Here is a 21,281-nt window from a genome sequence, read left to right as displayed (position 1 = left end):
TTGCTCGAGTGTTTTGCTCGTCTTGCAAAGCACTCACAAACTGCTTTGTTTTCCATTCCTTTCCTGATAATGGAGAAAGTGTCACAGAGGTCTCGGTGGGCGACACATTGGCCTCCAGTGACCACAACATGGTATGGTTCAATCTCAGGAAAGGTTTCACTAAATCTACCACACTGACCAAGGTCCTCAAATTCAAGGACACAAACTTCAAAGAAATGGGAGACTTCGTTCACCAGGTGCTACAAAGCCAAGCAGAAACCGATAACGTGAAAGAAATGTGGTCGACTTTGAAAGCCACCATACAAGAAGCAACAAACCGCTATGTTAAATCAGTAAGTAAACGGCGAAGGAACAATAAGCCACAGTGGTTCTCTGCGGAGATTTCGGATCTCATCAAGGAGAAGAAAAAAGCATTCATCTCTTACAAACAATCAGGGAAACAGGACTCTAGGGAAGTCTATCTGGCCAAGTCAAAAGCCGTCAAAACAGCAGTTAGGGAGGCCAAATTCCGCAAGGAGGAGTCTCTAGCAAAGAACATCCAGAAAGGAGATAAATCCTTCTTCAGGTATATCAGTGACAGAAATAAGAACTCAGGCGGGATAGTACGTCTTAGGAAGCCAGACGGAGACTATGTAGAAGCGGACTCGGAAAAAGCCCAACTGTTAAATGAATACTTCTGCTCAGTCTTCACCCGCGAGGCGCCAGGACTCGGCCCTCAGCTACAGACAAGGGTTGACGCAGATGACCCGTTTAGTAATTTCGAGTTTACACCCAGCGATGTCTACTGCGAGCTGTCAAAGCTTAAGGTTAACAAGGCAATGGGGCCTGACAACCTACACCCCAGGGTGCTCAGGGAGTTGTGTGATGTCTTGGTGGAACCGCTATCTGCGCTCTTCAATCTCTCCCTTAGTACGGGTAACGTCCCGTTGGACTGGAAGACGGCTAACGTCATTCCACTCCACAAGAAAGGCTCCAAGATGGAGACAGCAAACTACAGACCGGTGAGTCTCACATCAGTAGTGTGCAAACTAATGGAAACTCTAATCAAACACCAATTGGATACGATCCTGAATGAGGAGAATCTACGGGATCCCCGTCAACATGGATTTTCTAAAGGGAGATCCTGCCAATCCAACCTGATCAGCTTCTTTGACTGGGTGACGAGGAAGCTGGATGTTGGGGAGTCCCTGGACATCGTATACCTGAACTTCAGTAAAACATTCGATAGCGTACCACACCGCAGGTTGCTGAGCAAGATGAGTTCTATAGGATGAGTTCTATATGGTCGATTTCGAGGTAAGCCAAGAGGATGTACTCAAGCAGATTGACAGACTAAAGAGCGACAAATCGCCAGGTCCGGACGGCATTCACCCAAGGGTACTCAAGGAACTAAAAGACGAAATAGCGGATCCACTTCGACAGATATGCAACCTATCCTTAAAAACCGGAGAGATCCCGGAGGATTGGAAAATAGCAAATGTCACGCCCATCTTCAAGAAGGGAGCAAGGGGGGACCCGGGAAACTACAGGCCGGTGAGCCTGACCTCAGTCCCGGGAAAGATGATGGAGGCACTGATTAAAGACAGCATCTGTGAGCACATCGAAAAAAATGGGCAGCTAAAACCGAGTCAACATGGCTTCTGTAAAGGTAGGTCATGCCTCACAAACTTATTGTACTTCTTTGAGGGAGTGAACAGCCAGGTGGATAAAGGGGAATCTATAGACATCATTTACCTTGACTTCCAAAAAGCCTTCGACAAGGTGCCACACGAGAGACTTCTTAAAAAGATATGGAACCACATGGTACAAGGGGAGGTCCACCGATGGATCAAAAACTGGCTGGCAAACAGGAAGCAGAGGGTTGGCGTAAAGGGCCACTACTCAGACTGGAAGGGGGTCACGAGCGGAGTTCCGCAAGGGTCGGTGCTGGGACCGCTCCTGTTCAATATCTACATAAACGACCTAGAGGCGGGAACCAAGTGTGAGGTCATTAAATTTGCAGATGACACCAAACTATACAGCAGGGCTCAAACCAGGGAAGACTGCGAAGATCTCCAAAAGGATCTAACACAGCTGGAAAAGTGGGCCGAAAAATGGCAGATGAGCTTCAATGTGGGGAAATGCAAGGTCATGCACGTGGGGAAAAAACACCCGATGTTCACATACAAAATGGGGGGAACACCACTAGGGGTCAGTAACCTGGAGAGAGACCTGGGAGTGATGATAGACGCAACACTGAAGGCATCGGCGCAATGCGCCACAGCCTCTAGGAAAGCAAACAGAATGTTGGGTATCATTAAGAAGGGTATTACGACCAGGACGAAAGAAGTCATCATGCCGCTGTATCGTGCAATGGTGCTGCCTCATCTGGAGTACTGTGTCCAGTATTGGTCACCGTACCTCAAGAAAGACATGGCGGTACTTGAAGGAGTACAAAGAAGAGCAACTAAACTGATAAAGGGAATGGAAAATCTCCCATATACAGACAGATTGAAGCAGTTGGGACTTTTCTCCCTGGAGAAGCGAAGACTTAGAGGAGACATGATAGAAACCTTCAAGATCCTGAAGGGCATAGAAAAAGTAGACAGGGACCGATTTTTCAAATTAAGGGGCACCACAAGCACAAGGGGGCACTCGGAGAAATTGGAAGGGGACAGGTTTAGAACAAATGCTAGGAAGTTCTTTTTCACTCAGAGGGTGGTGGATACATGGAACGCGCTTCCAGAGGCTGTTGTAGACAAGAAAACATTAAATAGTTTCAAAGAAGGTTTGGATAGATTCCTAGAAGAAAAAGGGATTGAGGGGTATAGATAGGTATAGACCATTGTTCAGGCAATGGGCCTGATGGGCCGCCGCGGGAGCGGACCGCTGGGCAGGATGGACCTATGGTCTGCCCCAGCGGAGGCAACTTCTTATGTTCTTATGATTGGGTGACACATTTGGGAACTGGCTTGGAGGTAGGCTTCAGAGGGTAGTGGTGAATGGCACCCCCTCCGAAATGATGGAGGTAATCAGTGGAGTGCTGCAGGGCTCGGTCCTGGGCCCGATCCTATTCAACATCTTTATAAGAGACTTGGCAGAAGGGCTGCGAGGTAAAATAACATTATTCGCCGATGACGCCAAACTAAGCAATGTAGTGGGCAAAAGCACAACAGACATAAATTCAATGTCCGACAACATGATACACGACCTACTCCTACTGGAGCGCTGTTCTAGGTCCTGGCAACTCAGCTTCAATGCCAAAAAATGCAAAGTCATGCACCTGGGCAGCCAAAATCCATGCAAGACTTACACCTTTAATGGCTAGATCCTAACAAGAACTGAAGCAGAACGAGACTTAAGGGTGATCGTCAGTGAGAACATGAAGACTGCCAATCAAGTGGAGCAAGCTTCATCCAAGGCAAGGCAAATCATAAGAACATAAGAAATGCCTGCACCGGATCAGACCTGGGGTCCATCTAGTCCGGCGTTCCGCACACGCGGAGGCTCAGCCAGGCACACCCTGGCGAATACAATGTCACTCGTATCCCTCAATGTCTTCTGCAAGAAGATGTGCGTCCAATTTTCCCTTAAATCCTAGAATGGTGGTTTCCTCCACCAGCTCTTTCGGGAGAGAGTTCCAGGCGTTCACCACTCGCTGTGTGAAGCAGAACTTTCTGACGTTTGTCTTGGCTGTGTCCCCTCTCAGCTTCAGGCCATGACCTCTGGTCCGAGACTGGGTTACATTTGCCAATGTGAATAACGCTGTTTCTTGCTCACCATCCTTTCCCCCTGCTGGTGAGTGAGCTTGCTCCATTATGTCAATCCCTTTTAGCAATTTAAAAGTCTCTATCAGATCCCCTCTCAGTCTTCTCTTCTCAAGGGTGAATAGTCCCAGTTTTCTGAGGCGATCTTTGTAGCTCAAGTTCTCCATACCTTTTACTAGCTTCGTCGCTCTCCTCTGCACCCTCTCCAGTAGTGTTATATCCTTCTTCAGGTATGGAGACCAGTGTTAGACACAGTATTCCAGGTGTGGTCTGACCATTGCTCTATAAAGCGGCATTATGACCTCCCTTAATCTACTTGTGATTCCTTTCTTTATCATGCCTAACATCCTGTTAGCTTTCTTTGCCGCCGCTGCACATTGAGCCGATGGCTTCAGGGTTCTATCTATCAGTACTCCCAGGTCTTTTTCTTGTTCGCTCTTCCCCAATGTTATACCTAACAGTTTGTACCCATGCTCCTTGTTTTTACTGCCCAGGTGCATCACTTTGCATTTTTCTACATTAAAACTCATCTGCCAATTTTCTGCCCATCTCTCAAGTTGCTTCAAATCTCTCTGGAGTTCTTCGCTGTCTTTTTGTGACCTGATTGCTCGGCATAGTTTTGTGTCATCTGCAAACTTGATGATAGCACTGGTCGTTTCTTCTTCCAGGTCATTTATGAAGATATTGAATAAGATAGGCCCAAGAACTGAGCCCTGAGGCACACCTCTAGTTACTTTCTTCCAGTCTGAGTACTTCCCATTTATGCCCACTCTCTGTCTTCTGTTTTCTAGCCATTTTCCTATCCATCTTAGTATATCCCCTTCTATTCCATGACTTTGTAGTTTCTTGAGAAGTCTCACATGAGGTACTTTGTCGAACGCTTTCTGGAAGTCCAAGTATATTATGTCAACCGGATCTCCGCTATAGACTTGTTTGTTCACTCCCTCGAAAAACTGAAGTAAGTTTGTCAAGCATGACTTCCCTTTCCTGAAGCCATGCTGACTACCTCTCAGCAGGTCATGGTTATCCAGGTGCTGTACAATACTGTCTTTAATCAAAGCCTCAACCATTTTCCCAGGGACCGATGTGAGACTCACTGGTCTATAGTTTCCCGGTTCTCCCCTTGATCCTTTTTTGAAGATTGGTATTACGTTCGCTATCTTCCAGTCTTCTGGTATCTGTCCGGTTTTAACTGACAAGTTAGCGAGGGTTTGCAGTAGTTCTCCGATTTCCACCTTTAGTTCTTTTAATACTCTCGGGTGAATTCCGTCTGGGCCAGGGGATTTGTCACTTTTTAGTTTGTCAATCTGATAGTATACCTGGTCCAGATCCACCTTCACTGTGGTGAGGCTCTCCTCTATTTCCCCCTTGAAAACTTTCACTGTTTTGGGTATTGATGTGGTGTCTTCCTTGGTAAAGACAGAAGCAAAGAAGGAATTTAATCTGTCTGCAATCTGTTTGTCCTCTTTGATGTATCCTTTTCTTCCTTGGTCATCGAGAGGGCCCACTGTCTCCTTTGCAGGTTTCTTCCCTTTAACATATCTAAAAAATGGTTTGAAGTTTTTGGCCTCTTGGGCTATCTTTTCCTCATAGGCCCTTTTGGCTTCTCTCACAGCCTTGTGGCACTTCTTCTGGTCGTCTTTATGACTGTTCCAAGCCTCAGTTGTTTTCTCGCGCTTCCATTTTTTGAACGAGTCTTTCTTTTCCCTAACTGCATCCTTCACCTCTTTGGTTAGCCAAGCTGGTTCTCTTTTGGCTTTAGTTTTCCTTCCTTTGGCTATCTGCGGGATGTATAGATTCTGTGCTTCGGTGATAGTTTTTTTTTAGTAGGGACCATGCTTGTTCTACCGTTTCGATTTTGGATATCCTTTTCTTGATCCGTTTTCTTACCATGGCTCTCATGTTATCGTATCTTCCTTTTTTAAAGTTGAAGGTCTTGGTTAGGGTCTTTGTTCGCTTCCCCTTCCCGATGTCGAGTTTAAAGTAGCCATCTTCGGGGAAATAGTTTGCAGTTGAATGCTAGCAAAAAAAGCTAAGTACATCTAATATGCTTAAGAAAAATAAGTTATAAGATTAAAAATAAGAAAAATATATATCTAAGAAACTAAGCATAAGAAGAAAAAAATATATATAAAATGGTGGTGGAGGTACCTTGGGACAAATGAGGAATTTACCCATCCAAACTATGCTGTTTGGAGGGCTGTCTGATATCCCTTAGGTCCTCTTTTAAACCTTTAGCCTGTATAAATGAAATTTTGGCTATGGTATATGGACTGAATCTGTTGCTGTGAGAGTTTAAAGTAGATCATACTGTGGTCGCTCGTTCCTAGCGGGACCGTGACTTCTACATCTTTGGCTTGTCCAGTTATGCCATCTAGGACCAAGTCCAAGGTGGCGTTTCCTCTTGTCGGTTCTCCTACCATTTGTTCTAGGAAGCAGTCTCCCATCATTTCCAGGAACTTTATTTCTTTGCCGCAGCTTGAGGTTACTAGGTTCCAGTCTATTCCTGGGAAATTGAAGTCTCCCATGATAGTTACATTGCCCGTCCTACATTCATGTCTTATTTCATCTATCATATCCGAGTCTGTTTCCTCCGTCTGACCTGGGGGTTGATAGTAGAGACCTATTTTTATGTCTGCTCCGTTTTGTCTGGGGATCTTTACCCAGAGAGACTTCAGTTTCGTTTTCTCCTCTGCCTTCCCTTCTCCAGTAGATTCTACTCCTTCCTGGACATATAGGGCAATGCCTCCCCCTTTCTGCCCTGTTCTGTCTCTTCTGTAAAGCTTGTATCCCTGCAGTACTGTATCCCATTCATTTTCCTCGTTCCACCATGTTTCTGTTATTCCAATGATATCTATTTCTTCGCATCTAGCTAGTGTTTCCAACTCCCCCATTTTATTTCTCAGGCTTCTGGCATTCGTGTACATACATTTAAGCTCCCTTTGTGTTGCCTTCTTAGATTTTCTGGGCTTCACAGTCCTTATTGTATCTTTTACTGCATCTATTTGCGCTCCATTGTTGTCTCCCTCATTTGCGTCAAGTTCTTCCTCTTCATCTAGCGGATGTCCTTATTTCCTGCTGTCCGGGCCATCAACTGGTTGTCGACTGTCCGCTCTCCCCTGATCTTCAGTTTAAAGTTTTCTCAATGATCTTCTTCATGTTTCCAGCCAATATTCTCGCCCCTTCTTTGGTGAGATGTAGTCCGTCCTTCCTATAGTACCTGCTCCTTCCCCAGAACGTCGTCCAGTTGCGCACGAAGTCAAACCCTTCTTCCTCGCACCATCGTCTCATCCAGGCGTTGATTTCTCGCAGCTCATCTTGCCTCTTCGCATCTGCTCTCGGTACCGGGAGGATCTCAGAAAATGCCACTGTCACCTCCCTGACCTTCAGTTTTCTTCCAAGTGAGCGGAGCTGGTTCTTCATTTCCTCCCTATCGTACTTCCGTCCGCTCATGTCGTTGCATACGAAGGAGTTTCGTCAGCCGTAAGCCTGAAGTCATTATGCCATTGTATAGATCCATGGTGAGGCCCCACCTGGAATACTGTGTGCAATTCTGGAGGCCGCATTACCGTAAGGATGTGCTGAGACTGGAGTCGGTCCAGAGAATGGCCACCCGGATGGTCTCGGGACTCAAGGATCTCCCGTACGAGGAACGGCTGGATAAGTTGCAGCTGTACTCACTCGAGGAACGCAGAGAGAGGGGTGACATGATCGAGACATTCAAGTATCTCACGGGCCGCATCGAGGTGGAAGAAGATATCTTCTGTTTCAAGGGAACCGCGGCAACAAGGGAGCATCCGTGGAAAATCAGGGGCGGGAAACTGCACGGGGAAACCAGGAAATTATTTTTCATTGAAAGGGTGGTTGATTGCTGGAATAGTCTTTCACTTCAGGTTATTGAGGCCAGCAGCGTGCCTGATTTTAAGGCCAAATGGGATAGACACGTGGGATTTATTCACAGAGAAAGGTAGGGGAGGGTCATTGGGGTGGGCAGACTAGATGGGCCGTGGCCCTTATCTGCCGTCTATTTCTGTGTTTCTATTCTATTTGCTTTCCTAGCCGCCTCCACACATTGAGTTGAGGGCTTCAATGTATCCTCAACAATGACACCTAGATTCTTTTCCTGAGCAGTGACTCCTAATGTGGAACCCAGTATTCTCTGGAGATATGCAGCCCCAGTTGATGGTGAAGTCTCTGACTGAGCCTAATGTGTCGGTGCCCTCCCTTAGCTATAGTAAACTTTTAATCTTACTGAGCATGTGTAGGAGGCCTGGTCCTCAAGCCCCCTCCCCTCTTCTTGTCAGTTTTTTTCTGACCCGCTCCTACTCAGTTACAGCTCTCCCCTTCTCTTCAGAAAAAAAATAGATAACTAAATAAAAATAGTAATTATAGTACTTTTAGAGTAGAAAGCCTTTGCTTTCTTGCCATTAGGGCATAATTTAAAAAAAACCCAAACAATAACATAGGAAGTTTGTGACAGCAGTCATAGTTCCTTCTGCAGAAAAAAAATAAAGAACTGATCTTCAAAGCGCAAGTAAAAAAAAAAAAAAGAGACGAAAACTGTAATTGGCAAACTGCTTCTCTTTTTAAGAAAATGAATATTATCCCAGGACTAGCAGGCAGCATATTCTCTACATGTGGGTGACGTCATCCACGGAGCCCCGATCAGACACTCCCGCAAGCAAACTTGCTTGAAGATCTTCAAGCTTGCGAGCGTACCACGCATGCGCATGTGCCTTCTCGCCCTAGCTAGAGGGCGTGTCTCCTCAGCGTGGCCTCAGTTTTTGTTTTTCCGCGGCGCCAAGAAGCCCTGTTCTACAGCTCTGCCGTTTTCCTACTTGCCTTCTCGCACCGCAGCTTTCTTTAAGTCGCTGTGTGGTGCGTCTTTTTTCAAACCAAAATTTAAAAAAAATTATTTGTTGGGTTCCCGCAGGTTTTCCTCCTTGCTTGGGCTTCGGCCCTGCTGCTAGTCCTCGTTTGGCTGCGGTTGTATTTTTCTTTCCTCCTGGCCTCTCACCGGGTTCACCACGTGTGATTGAAGTGGCCAGGCCTTTTTCCTTCATTGGACTCAACCCGACTTGGCCTCGATCCCCTGTGGCTCTCGTCTGCTGTGCCTTGTGAGGTTCCATCCTCGGGTAAGTCTCTTCTTTCCTTCTCAGGTATGCTACCTCAGTATAGCCTCCAGCTGAGTCTCAAGCGTTCCACGCATCGAATGGAGTCATGCTAGCTTCTACGAGATTTTTGAAACATGCCTCCTTTAATAGGGAATACTCTTCCTTGAGGTTGCCCTCTATGGAGCGCACTGCTGCACTGTCATTTCCAGTTTCATTGGTATGGTGCCATCTTTCGGAATGAGACTTTGTGCCTCGACTTCGACTGGGGCTTTGTGCCTCGATCTCGACTGGGGCTTTGTGCCTCGACCTCGACTGGGGCTTGGTGCCTCGACCTCGACTGGGGCTTAGTGCCTTGACCTCGACTGAGGCTTGGTGCCTCGACTGAGGCTTTGTGCCTTGACCTCGACCTGAGACCTTGTGCCTCGACTGCCTGTTCTTTCTGAGCCTCATACTCTGGCTATCGGGTTTTGAGGCTATCCAGCAGCCTCGGCCTCGGGGTACTCCTCCCCTTCGGAGTGCCTCTGTTCGAAGCGGGATTCGGATTCCTTTTTTACTTGTCCTTCGAGGTTCTTGTGGGATCCTTCCAGCCTAGGCATGGTCTGGGCCTCTACCCTGTTTCCTGTGGGACTGCGCCTGTTTTCGAGGCTCCCCCCCTGCTTGGTCGATGGGGCCTTGTGCCTCATCCTCGACTGGGCCGTCGCCTAATCCATCCTGACCTTGTACTCCGGCTTCAGGCCGTCAAAGCACTTCGATCTGCCGCGCAGTACTCCTGTCCGTCGCGGTGCCTCTGTTCGAGGCGAGATTCAAATCCCTCTCTTTCTTGTCCTTCGAGGCTCTTGAGGGACCCTTCTGGTCCCGGGCAGGGTCTCGACCTCACCCCGGCTTACTGCATGTTGGTGGGTGCTTTTCCTCGAGGCGCCCCCTGATTGGTCTCTGGCGCCTGGGCCTCGTGCTCGTCCTCTCCCTGTGCTCTTGCTGTCCAGTTTCGAGGCCTCTCGGTTTTTACCTCGAGGCGCTCCTCTCTATCGAGGCACCTCTGTTTGTGGCAGGATTCAGACCCTCTTTTTCCTCGTGCTTCGAGGCTCTTCGTGGTCTGTTCCAGGTCTGGGTGAGGTCTCGTGCTGGAGGTCCTTGGCCTTGTTCCACGCCTCCTCGTTCTTTTTTTTTTTTTTTGAAGCCCTGGACTCCTCTTTCGAGGCCTGCTGTGGGGGCTCCTAGTTCTCCCATTCTCCGAGGCTTGTATGGGGCACTCATTTTCTCATACTCTTCCTGCCTCTTTGACCCTTCTGCTGGAAGTATCTCCTTGCTGTATTAAGCAGCGGAATCTCTTCCCTGACTTTCTCATTGTACGGTTTCTCCCTCATGGTCTGCGTTTCTCTGCAGTTGCCCCTGGGAGACTGGGACGATCCATTTATTCGTTGGGACGTCATCTTTGGCGTACTTTCCTGGTGGGCATGGGGTTGGCCTTTCGCCTTTTCTTTGAAGTAAGGCATATGCCCCATCCCTTGTACCTCCCTCGAGTACATATGGTCTAACTGCCGGCGGTTGCTGTGGAAATTTTTCTCCACAGTCCCTACCCTTCTGTGGTACTGGTGCTTACAGATTTGGGTTCATGGATTGCATCCTTCCGGACTACCTGGCTAGTCTGCCCAACCTGGGTTATGGATTATTGCTGAATCCCTTGCGGACCTATCATCTGCATTGGTATTCCCAGTATTCTACTACGACTTGTTCCTGTTCTCCGCCTCTGACAAAGCCTCTGTGACTCCGTCAGCATGCTCCCCAGCCTGGTGCTGTGGTTTGCCTTTGCAGTCCCTTCTTTCCAATTTTTTCTGATGACTCTGAGAGCTGTTTCCCCCTCTGGGTTCTTATCACCGTCGAGGGGGATACTCTGCTTCCAATCCCTCGAGAGCTCGAGGGATTGGTTCTGCTCTCTTGGTCTCCTGGAGGTGTTCTTTTCTTCCAATTCATTTAGCCTCGCAGATCTTCCCATTCAGTACTGAGTCCTTTTTGGTCTCGCCTTTCTCGTCCATCAGTTTTCTCCCGATGCCTAGTTGTGGTGCCAGCAGGCCTTTGAATGCTGGGTCTTCAGGTCTTTTCTTTTTTCGATGACAGGCTTCTCGAAGCCTCGTCTTGCCAGTTGGTTCTTCTGGCGCCATACTGGCCTATGGAGTTTTCACATTGCGGTGTCTCCTTTCTGAGTCAGTCTCTCCACTCGTGGATGCTCTCTTTACTCTTTCCAGAGTTTTTTTGTTTCATGCGCTCCATCCACGGAAGGTCCTCACGACAGCCTTTTCCGCTCCGTTTGGGGGGGGGGGGCTCCTCTCAATGGTCTCCTTTCTTTCGGCTATTGGTCCAGCACGGATTGACTTTGTCATGTCACTCTGTTGGTGCTCCAAGCTGTTTTCATTGCTCTGCGAGCTTTTTATCCTCTGCTTCACGACCACGGGGTCCTTTTTCAGACAGACACCCGTGTAGCCTTGTCTTTTGTCAACGTACAGGACAGTGCTGGTTCGCTGTCTCTTTGCCGGAGAGCTCTGGGGATTTGGCCCTGAGCGATATGTCTGGCTGACAACTTGAGTCCTCCTCGTCAGGTGTTTGCTTGGAGGGAGACTCCGCAGATGGTTCTGTTTGTGTCCCCCCCTCCACCACATGTTGCCTTGTTTCTGCTCTGGGATTTACTCCCCTCGCCGGCTTGAGGCAGTTGCTTCCATTCTGGATTGGATGAATCTATTTCTATATGCGTTCCCTCCATTCCCTCTGATTCTGAAGACTCTCGTTTTCCTCAAGTCAGTCCCTGCCACCATGCTTCTGATAGATCCTCGGTGGCCTTATCTACCCGGATTCTCCCTTCTCATTCAACTCAGTACCAGGGAGCCTCTGCTTCTTACTGTTTGTCCTTCTCTGCTTACTCAGAGTTAGGGTTCTCTGCTTCCTCCCAACCTGCAGTCTCTACCTTGAGTACCTGATTGTAAAACCGCTTAGATAACTTTGATAGGCGGTATATAAAAACCTAATAAACTTGAAACATTGAAAGTAGTGCATGCACATAGATCTCATGCATATAAATTAGGGAAATCCTGAAAATCCGACTGGATTGCGGCCCTCAAGGAGGGACTTTGAGACCCCTGGTGTAAATGGACTGGTGTGAGCTTTGACGGAGACTTCAGTAATTGGAACCTAAGAACAGTACCGGGCAGAGCTTTGGATTCTTGCCCAGAATTAGCTAAGAAGAAGAAGAAAAAACCAACAAATTTTTAGATTGAATCAGGTTGGGCAGACTGGATGGACCATTCGGGTCTTTATCTGCCATCATCTACTATGTTACTATGTATGTTACAATGTTCCAATAAATTGACAGGATCAGTTAATGAAGTAAGAATTTAACCATTGCAGAACTGTGGAATTCAAACCTAACTCTCTAAGTCTCTGGAGAAGTTTCAGGTGAGAGATTGTATCAAAAGCTACAGTTAAATCTAGCTGGATCCATAAAGTATCAAAACCCAATTCTGCTTTACATAGCATTTCATCTGTGAGGTCTTACAACGGTGATTTTGTACTGTGATGACTTCTGAATCCAGATTGCCGGGGATAGAGTATATTGTTATCATCTAGATATTCTGTAAACTGCCTGAGGACCACATTCACTAGAGTCTTAGCAAGTATAGGTAGATTTGAGATTGGTCGGAAATTGACATAGCCTCCGTTACTGGCATCAGTGGCGTACCAAGGGGGGGGCGGGGGGGGCGGTCCGCCCCGGGTACCAAGCCCTGAGGGGGTGCTCCCGGTCCGGTCCAGTTACCCCCCCCCTGCGCCGGGTGTCGCGTCTGGAAACAGCCTGCAGCAAGATCGCGATGCCAGAGATCTTTGCCTGCTTCGACTGTTTCCTCCGCCACGGTCCTGCCCCTCCTCTGATGTCAGAGGAGGGGCGGGACCGCGGCGGAGGAAACAGCCGAAGCAGGCAAAAATCTCTGGCATCGCGCGATCTTGTTGCAGGCTGTTTCCCCAGGGCAGTAGCGTACCAAGGGGGGCGAGGGGGAGGTCCATCCCGGGTGCCGCCTTAGGGGGGGGTGCACAGCTGGCCCGGTCCCTATCGCGCTCCTACCCTCCCAGCGAAAGCAGCATCGGCGCCATTATCGAAAAAGGTAATGGCGCCAGGCCTTGGAGCACCAAGGCAGACCGCTTCTCCCCCCTCCCAGCCGAAACCCCGCTGACCATCCTATCTCTCTCCCCCCCCCCCAAGTGAACCTTTCTGACCCTCCCAGCGAAAGCAGCAAACCTCCCTCCAGTAGCGTCGGCTTTATCCTCCCTCTGCCGCATCACTGATGACGTCATCAGTAACGCGGCAGAGGGAGGAGAAAGCCGCGAAGGAGGTTTGCTGCTCTCGCTGGGAAGGTCGGAAAGGTTCACGGGGGGGGGGAGATAGGAGGGTCAGCGGGGGTTCGGCTGGGAGGGGGGAGAAGCGGACTGCCTCGGTGCTCCATTACCTTCTTCGGGCAGCAGCAGCGTTTACAATTCGCTGCTGTTGCCGGCTTCAGGCCTTGTTCTCTGCCGGGTCCTGCCTACTTCCAGTTTTCATGAAGACAGGACCCGACAGAGAGGAAGGCCTGAAGCGGGCAACATCAGTGAATTGTGAATGCTGCTGCTGCCCGATGAAGTTCAGGACATCGGGGAAGGAGCAGGGAGAAATCGGCTGCTGGCTTGGGGGTGAGGGTAGGGAAAGAATCGTGGAAGTGGAAAAATCGGCACGATGGCTTTGTGCAGGCTAGGGGGAGAGAGAAAGAAAGGAAAAAATAAAGAGGGGGGGCCAGGGGGAGAGAGAAAGAAAGGCAGAAAGAAAGAGGGGGACCAAGGGGAGAGAAAGAAAGGCAGAAATAAAGAGGGGGACCAAGGGGAGAGAAAGAAAGGCAGAAATAAAGAGGGGGTCAAGGGGGAGAGAAAGAAAGGCAGAAAGAAAGAGGAGGGCCAGGGGGAGAGAGAAAGAAAGGCAGAAAGAAAGAGGGGGACCAAGGGGAGAGAAAGAAAGGCAGAAATAAAGAGGGGGGTCAAGGGGGAGAGAAAGAAAGGCAGAAAGAAAGAGGGGGGCCAGGAGGAGAGAGAAAGAAAGGCAGAAATAAAGAGGGGAGCCAGGGGGAGAGAGAAAGAAGAAGGATCAGAAGAAGGACCAGAGACTCATGAAATCACCAGACAAAAAAGTAGGAAAAATGATTTTATTTTCAACTTAGTGATCAAAATGTGTCCGTTTTGAAAATTTATATCTGCTGTCTATATTTTGCACTATGGCCCCCTTTTACTAAACCGCAATAGAGTTTTTTAGCGCAGGGAGCCTATGAGCGTCGAGAGCAGCGTGGGGCATTCAGCGCAGCTCCCTACGCTAAAAACCGCTATCGCAGTTTAGTAAAAAGGGAGGGGGAATATTTGTCTATTTTTGTATAGTTGTTACTGAGGTGACATTGCATAAAGTCATCTGCCTTGACCTCTTTGAAAACCCGCGGAATATAAATGATAATTAACATTTTCTCTGCGTATAGCGTGCTTTGTGTTTTTAAAATTTTATTGTTGGTAGATCATTTTGACTTGGCCACAAAGGTAAGGGGGAGGGAGGGAGGGGAACTGCTGAAAGACATCTAATAATCCTTGCAGGCTTGACTGCAGGGAATTATTTTTGTAAAATCATGTTTTGTTATGTGACTGGCATTATCTAGACTTTAATTTCTATGAATGAATAGAATGAAAATGATATAAAATTACTTGCTTGTTTTTATGTGCGTGCGCTGAAGGAAAGTGGAGAGAGAGTGGGCTGAGGATGCTGAAGGGAAATGGGGAAGAGAGTGGGGAGAAGACGCTGATTTATAAATTGACAATTGTACAGAATATTGTTTCTTTTTATAATTTAATATAAACAATTCAAGGCTTGTGTGGATGGAATCAGGTGGTTTGCGGGGATGGGGACCGAGCTTACGGGGATTAGTCCAATAAAATTGTATTTTTTTATATCTCATTATTTGTTTTATTTTTATTTGTTAATTTATAAAGTGGTGATTGTTATGTATCAGTTTTTTCAAATTTACATCTACTGTCTTTATATTTTGCACTGTATTAGAGGACATGTGTTACTGTTTTTTGTGGTGTTGCATTGTATCCAGGGTCTGGTTTCTTGGCGGATCAGTTTAACTTTTGTCTACATATTTCTATTTTTAGTTTGTGATTATTCCATTTTGGGCGAGGGTGTATCTCTGTTCTGTGTGTATGAAAAAGACATAGTTTTCAGTTGGCATTGACTACAGGACCAATTGACTGTGCGGGATCTGGCTTGTTTAGTTTTACAATGTATGTGTTGGTGTTCTAGTGCTCACTGCAGTGTTTAAGATGCAGCCTTTTCCTAGGTACACTCTTGTGGTGCGATATGTAGATTGGTACTAAAAATCATATTTTTCATATAGATGGGGGGGGGTGTCAAAAAATGATGGGCCCTGGGTGCCACATACCCTAAGTACGTCACTGCCTGCAACTACTCCATATGTACTTCTAATGTCATGACAATTTAGACATAATTTATGTTTTGTTATGTTTGGAATAATGGTTACATATATGAGGTTCAATAAAAGAAAATTTTCACTGCCTGTTTCTATTCTGACCATTTATTCCATTTCATGGTTATTGCAAAAAAAAAAAAAAAAAAATTTTTACATGGGGGGGGGGGGGGGGGTGTCAAAAAATGATGGGCCCCGGGTGCCACATACCCTAGGTACGCCACTGACTGGCATTACCTTTTTTAATGATGGGAGTAATAGAAGTGTCCTTGATGCATTTCGGGATTATTCCGGCCCCTTCTAAGCAAGCCAGTCCAACATCGCCTTCACACTTCGTTCAACTTCTCATCCATTTTTGTTGCAGGGAACTAGTGGCTGCAGTAGAGACTCTGAAACGCAGCCTGCGGCCTCCCTCCCTGCTTTCTTTCTGCCATGGTCCATCCCCAATTATACAAATTCCTTTTCCCACCTGGGCGGACCGCGGCAAAAGGAAAGAACAGAGGGAGGCCGCAGACTGCGTTTGAGTTGCAGCCGCAAGTTCCTGCAGCTAAAATGGATGAGAAGTTTAATGAAGGTGAAGGTGATGACAGATTGGCGTGCTTAGAAAGGAGAGGACATGCTGGGCCAAGGAGCCATTTCAGCACAACAACCTTTAATATTCAAAGTGTTAATGATTTGTTGAATCTCCATTAATCTGGGTGTAAAAATCTGTAATGACCTACCAGATGCTATCAGGGAAGAGACAAACTACACTAGATTCAGAAAAATCCTGAAGACTCACCTTTTTGACAACTAACTATTTCAGTTTCTGTATAGCATCCCCTACGTCTAAGTCCCTCCTCTTCCCCTCCTTCTTTCTCCTTCCTCTTTGATCTGTCACGTTGAGCCTGTATAGGTATGTTACGACTCACAAATGGAAGATTAGATAATATTAGATTAGATAGATTAATGAGGGAATCCTAAATTGAGAACAACATTTCAAGCGATGTGGGGTTTTGGGAAGGTGGGATGACGGAGTTTGAGGGGGACTGAAGGGATGCTGCCATTTTAGAAATTTTTCACAAGAAATAATCAGCCAATGATTAAGCTGATGACAGTTGAGAAACGTCAGGCTTATCGTGTTTTGTAAAAAATGGCATGTTCCTTATAAAGATTAAGATTAGTTATGGTTTTGTTACATCTCCATTGTCTTTCCAATCTATGGAATAGGCTCTTACTATGCTGCGTTTGGGATGCCCATGTATAGAATTCCTCATTTATATTGCATGTCTTTAAATTGTGTGATTTGTTATTTTTAATCATTTTATTTTTCAGATCAAAATTGAAAATGGAAGATATAAAAGAAGTAAATAAAGCACTAAAGGTATTTATTTTAAAAATTGTTAATAACAAAGGGGTCCTTTTACTAAGGTGCACTGGCCGTTTTAGCAGGTGCTAAACGCTAACACGTCCATTAATCGTCGCATGCAGTAACCACTTTCTAATCTGATGCCATTTCTCAAATTTGCCTTTAATTTCTCATATATGTTCTCTTCATTCTTGTTTTCCCAGATTTCAATTTGTCTTCTAATTTATGATTTTCTATATAAATGAGCTTTATTATATGAGTGTTACATTCTGCAAAAGTTAGTAGAATGGTCTAACTTCTGGCAACTAAAATTCAATGCATAAAAGCTAAGAGTAATGCATTTGGAGATTAGAAATCGGAAGGAGCCATATGTGCTGGGGGGTGAGAAGCTGATATGCACAGATGGGGAGAGGGACCTTGAGGTGATAGTGTCTGAAGATCTAAAGGTGAGGAAACAGTGTAACAAGGCGGTGACTTGCCAGAAGGATTGCTGGGCTGTATAGAGAGAGGTGTGACCAGTAGAAGAGAGATGTTGATGTCCCTGTACAGGTCAATGGTGAGGTCTCACTTGGAGTAGTGTGTTCAATTTTGGAGAAGGACATAAAAAGACTTGAAGTGATCCAGAGGAAAGTAACGAAAATGATAGGAGGTTTGTGCCAGAAGACGTATGAGGAGAGACTGGAAGCCCTGAATATGTATAGTAAGGAGCAAATGTTTGTGAACACCACTATTCTGTGCAAATTTCAGTGCAAGAAACACTCAGGTACAAACATCCAAGAAACATTTTTTTAATGAAGTACATGCATAAAAATGCTGTAGTTGTTAACTAGTCCAAAATTAATACAAATAAGCAAAGTTTGTGGTTGTTAAAGCCTTTCTTCAGTATTTTGAGTGTCGTCCTTTGTTGTCGAATACAGCTTGGATTCAGGCAGGCATCGAATGGCAAAGCTGCTGGCAGTATTCTGGTGTGATCTGAGTTGTCCACACCTGTTTTATTTTGTTCTCCAGATCTTCTAGTGATGTTGCAGAGACGAGCAACCAAACTAGTGAAGGGTATGGAGAAACTGGTATATGAGGATCGACTTAAAACACTGGGATTGTTCTCCCTTGAGAAAAGGAGACTGCGTGGGGATATGATCGAGACCTTCAAAATACTGAAAGGAATCGACAAAATAGAGCAGAGAAGATTATTTACATTGTCCAATTTGACACGGACAAGAGGACATGAAATGAAGCTAAGGGGGGACAAGTTCAGGACTAATGTCAGAAAGTTCTGCTTCACACAGAGAGTGGTTGGCATCTGGAATACTCTCCCAGGGGAGATTATTGCAGAATCGACAGTCCTAGGCTTCAAAAGCAAACTAGATGCATATCTCCTTGAGAGAGGCATATAAAGTATGGTTGGCTATAAAATAAACCAGGTGTATACCTGGCAGGGCCTCCGCGTGTGCGGATCGCCGGACTTGATGGACCGAAGGTCTGATCCGGAGATGGCGCTTCTTATGTTCTTATGTTCTTATGTTGGATGCATGTCAGCCACAGCTTCCTTCATTATTACCCATGTATTCTCGATTGGATTGAGATCGGGAGAGTTTCCAGGCCATGGAGCCAGTAAATGATATCCAGATGACTTTATCCATGCTTTAACTGCTTTAGTTGAATGGCATGGTGCTCCATCATGCTGAAAATGATTGGTACCATGTATGGACATGAATACTGGCAACTTGTCCTTCAGAACCTGCAGGTAAACTGGTCCTGTCATGGTCATGTTTCTAGGCATCATCCAGATTCCAGCTTGTCCACGTGCCGAAATTGCACCCCAAACCACTTTTTCACACTGCTTTACTGTAGGCACCACATATTTTGCATTGTACCTTTGTTTTGCAGGTCTCCAAACCCTCCCAGTGTAATTCTTAAACTGAGTGAAGGTGGCTTCATCACTAAATATCACTTTCTCCCAATCTGAAGACTTCCAACTTCTGTATTTGTTGCAAAACTAAAGGCGATCGGCAAAGACAAAGAAGGTTTTATCCCAGGACAAGCAGGCAGCATATTCTCACACATGGGTGACATCACCGACGGAGTCCCGGTACAAACACTTGAAAAGTGAATCGCAGCTTTAAGAGTTTAGAAAGTTCGCGATTAGCCCACACCGCGCATGCGCGAGTGCCTTCCCACCTGACATTGGCATACAGTCCCTCAGTTTCCGCAGAGCTAAGAAGACGCATTTCAACGGCTGTTGAAAACTTTTTTGCCTTCCCACTCTCGTGCTAGTGACTGTTTTAGTCATTTTCCTGTTGTTTTTTCTTTTTTTTTTCGTTTATTTACCTTCGGTTAAAAAAAAACAACCCCTCTCTTTTTTTCTCCCTCACGGGTTCTGACCCAGCAGGGCCTGTTTTCCACCTTGGCCACCATTTTCAATTTGGCTGAGGCGGTGTTCCCATTGATGTCATGCCCGCTGATGGGATTTAAGAAGTGCGGTTGCTGTGCTCGGCCCATCTCTGTGACCGACCCACACCACTGGTGTCTCAAGCGTTTAGGGCCAGAGCACCGTCCCGAGACCTGTACGTGTTCCTCGCTGCAGAAAAGGACTTTGAAAAACCGCCTGCTTCAACAACAGAGACTATTCAGTGTCGCTATGGAGGGGGAGCCGACATCGTTACCGTTCCTGATGGCGCCGACCAAGAAGACACCACGCAAATTGACACTGGCAGACACACCTACGGTGTCGCAACACTCGGTGAGTAAGCTGGCTAAGAAGCCTTCCCCTACTCCATATGGGACTCAGGTCAAAATGGCATTGAGTCAAGTCATACCAACTTTGAAAAAGTCCCGATTTCAGTGAGTGCCTCGACATCAGCCTCCTCATCACCGGACCGAAGCACAGTGCCAGTGGTACCGGCGAAAAAGCCAGTGGTACCGGTGCTCTCCCTCAAGCAAAAAATTGATAATCTGCTTAAGGAGGAATTGGGTGAGCATTTCCAAATGTTGGTGCCGACGCAGCTTATGCCCAGGTGAACACCAACTCTCCCGGTACGGGTCCAGTCTGAGCAACTCACGACACTGACCGCACCTCAATCTGATGCTCCACCGGAAACCTTCGACACTGAAGTCGATTGATCCATCTCCTCGGCACCAGTCCTCAACGCAAACGTCTAGAGAGGTGACTCCGGAATGGTCCCGGAAGGCTTCTTGCAAGACCAAGCACCTCAAGGCTTCAACACCGAGACTTCGACACCGTCCCCATTCCATCCAGGATTCAGACTTATTTGGGGACTGAGCAGGAACCACTCTCTACTGATGATGAGGATTCATCTGGTTCAGATTCACCTCAGCATCCTCTCCTCAAGGACCCATCTCTTTTTCTAACCGTTCCTCTTTTTCAAGATTTCTTCGTCAAATGTCTGAAGACCTTTCCATCCTGCTGGAAGCGGACTCTAAACATAGTAATCAGTTCTTGGAGGCTTTAGATTATGACCAACCTTCTAAAGACCTGCTCAAACTCCCACTCCATGACATCTTGAGAGAGACTTTCTATAAGAACCTTGAAACTCCTCTCTCTATTCCAGTGGCTCCAAAAATTTGGACTCTTTGTACAGGATGATTCCTCTTCCAGGTTTTGACAAACCTCAACTCCTCCATGAATCTTTGGTGGTAGAATCCACTTTTAAAAAGTCTTCTGGAGCTAGTGTCTATACATCCGTACCTCCTAGCAGAGAGGGTAGGGCGATGGACAAATTTGGCAAACGCCTTTATCAGAATGCAATGTTGGCCAACCAAGCTGAAAATTATAATTTTCATTTTCCTTCTATTTGAAACATCTAATTAAACACTTTTCAGCTTTTCAAAAGTACATTCCAATAAGCAAGTCACAGGCATTCCAACAGCTCATTGCTTCTGCTTTCCATCTGTGGAAGTATATGGTACGCACTACTTGTGACACTTTTGAGCTTACCTTAAGAACAGCAATGTCAATGGCTATGTGCCACTTGGCATGGCTTCATGTTTGGAGCTTGATGTTAACCATCAGGCAGGTTGGCCAATGCTTCCTGCCTAGGGGATGAGCTTTTTGGACCATCTATGGACACGGCCACTCAGAAGCTCTCTGCCTATGAGATCCATTGGGACCCATTGGTCAAACCAAAGAAGAAGCCCCAAGCTCCTAGAGCTTTCAAGCCTGCTTCTTCTTACCTGCATAGGTATACTGCTAAGCCTGCACCTCCTACTCCTTCACAACCTAGGAAGCAAAAGCAGCAACCACATCAGCAACCTAAACAGACTGCTTAACAAAAGTCTACACAGCCATTTTGATGTGTTCCTCAGGAGCATAGCCACAGTTCCCATTCTCCAACCTCTGCCTCAACCGATCAGAGGGCAGCTTCAACATTACATAAATCGTTGGGAGCTCATCACTACAGATCTCTGGGTTCTAGACATCATTCGCCAAGGGTATCCTCTTCATTTTAATACTCTGCCTCCGGATCATCCTCCAAGAGTCTATTTCGGACCCTTCAGGAGATTCAATCCCTCTTTCTTCTAA

General features: G+C 46.6%; 1 protein-coding gene across 19 annotated transcripts in view; it reads left to right on the top strand.

Moving 5' to 3' along the window:
- Window positions 1–21,281, top strand: part of RUFY1 (RUN and FYVE domain containing 1) — a 278,993-nt gene that overhangs the window by 182,584 nt on the left and 75,128 nt on the right. For all 19 annotated transcript variants that reach the window (XR_004537446.1, XR_004537447.1, XR_004537444.1 and 16 more), the window contains one exon: window positions 16,708–16,756. Coding sequence is in view for 14 of the 19 variants with exons in the window: in XM_033926870.1 (XP_033782761.1) it covers window positions 16,708–16,756 (49 nt within the window). In the remaining 5 variants the exon portion in view is untranslated. The remainder of the gene's footprint in view (window positions 1–16,707; window positions 16,757–21,281) is intronic.

The sequence above is a fragment of the Geotrypetes seraphini genome, chromosome 18 (assembly GCF_902459505.1).
Source record: "Geotrypetes seraphini chromosome 18, aGeoSer1.1, whole genome shotgun sequence".
In the NCBI taxonomy this organism is placed as follows: domain Eukaryota; kingdom Metazoa; phylum Chordata; class Amphibia; order Gymnophiona; family Dermophiidae; genus Geotrypetes; species Geotrypetes seraphini.
The sequence above is the reverse complement of the archived record's forward strand: the minus strand, read 5'-3'. Positions and strand labels throughout refer to the sequence as shown.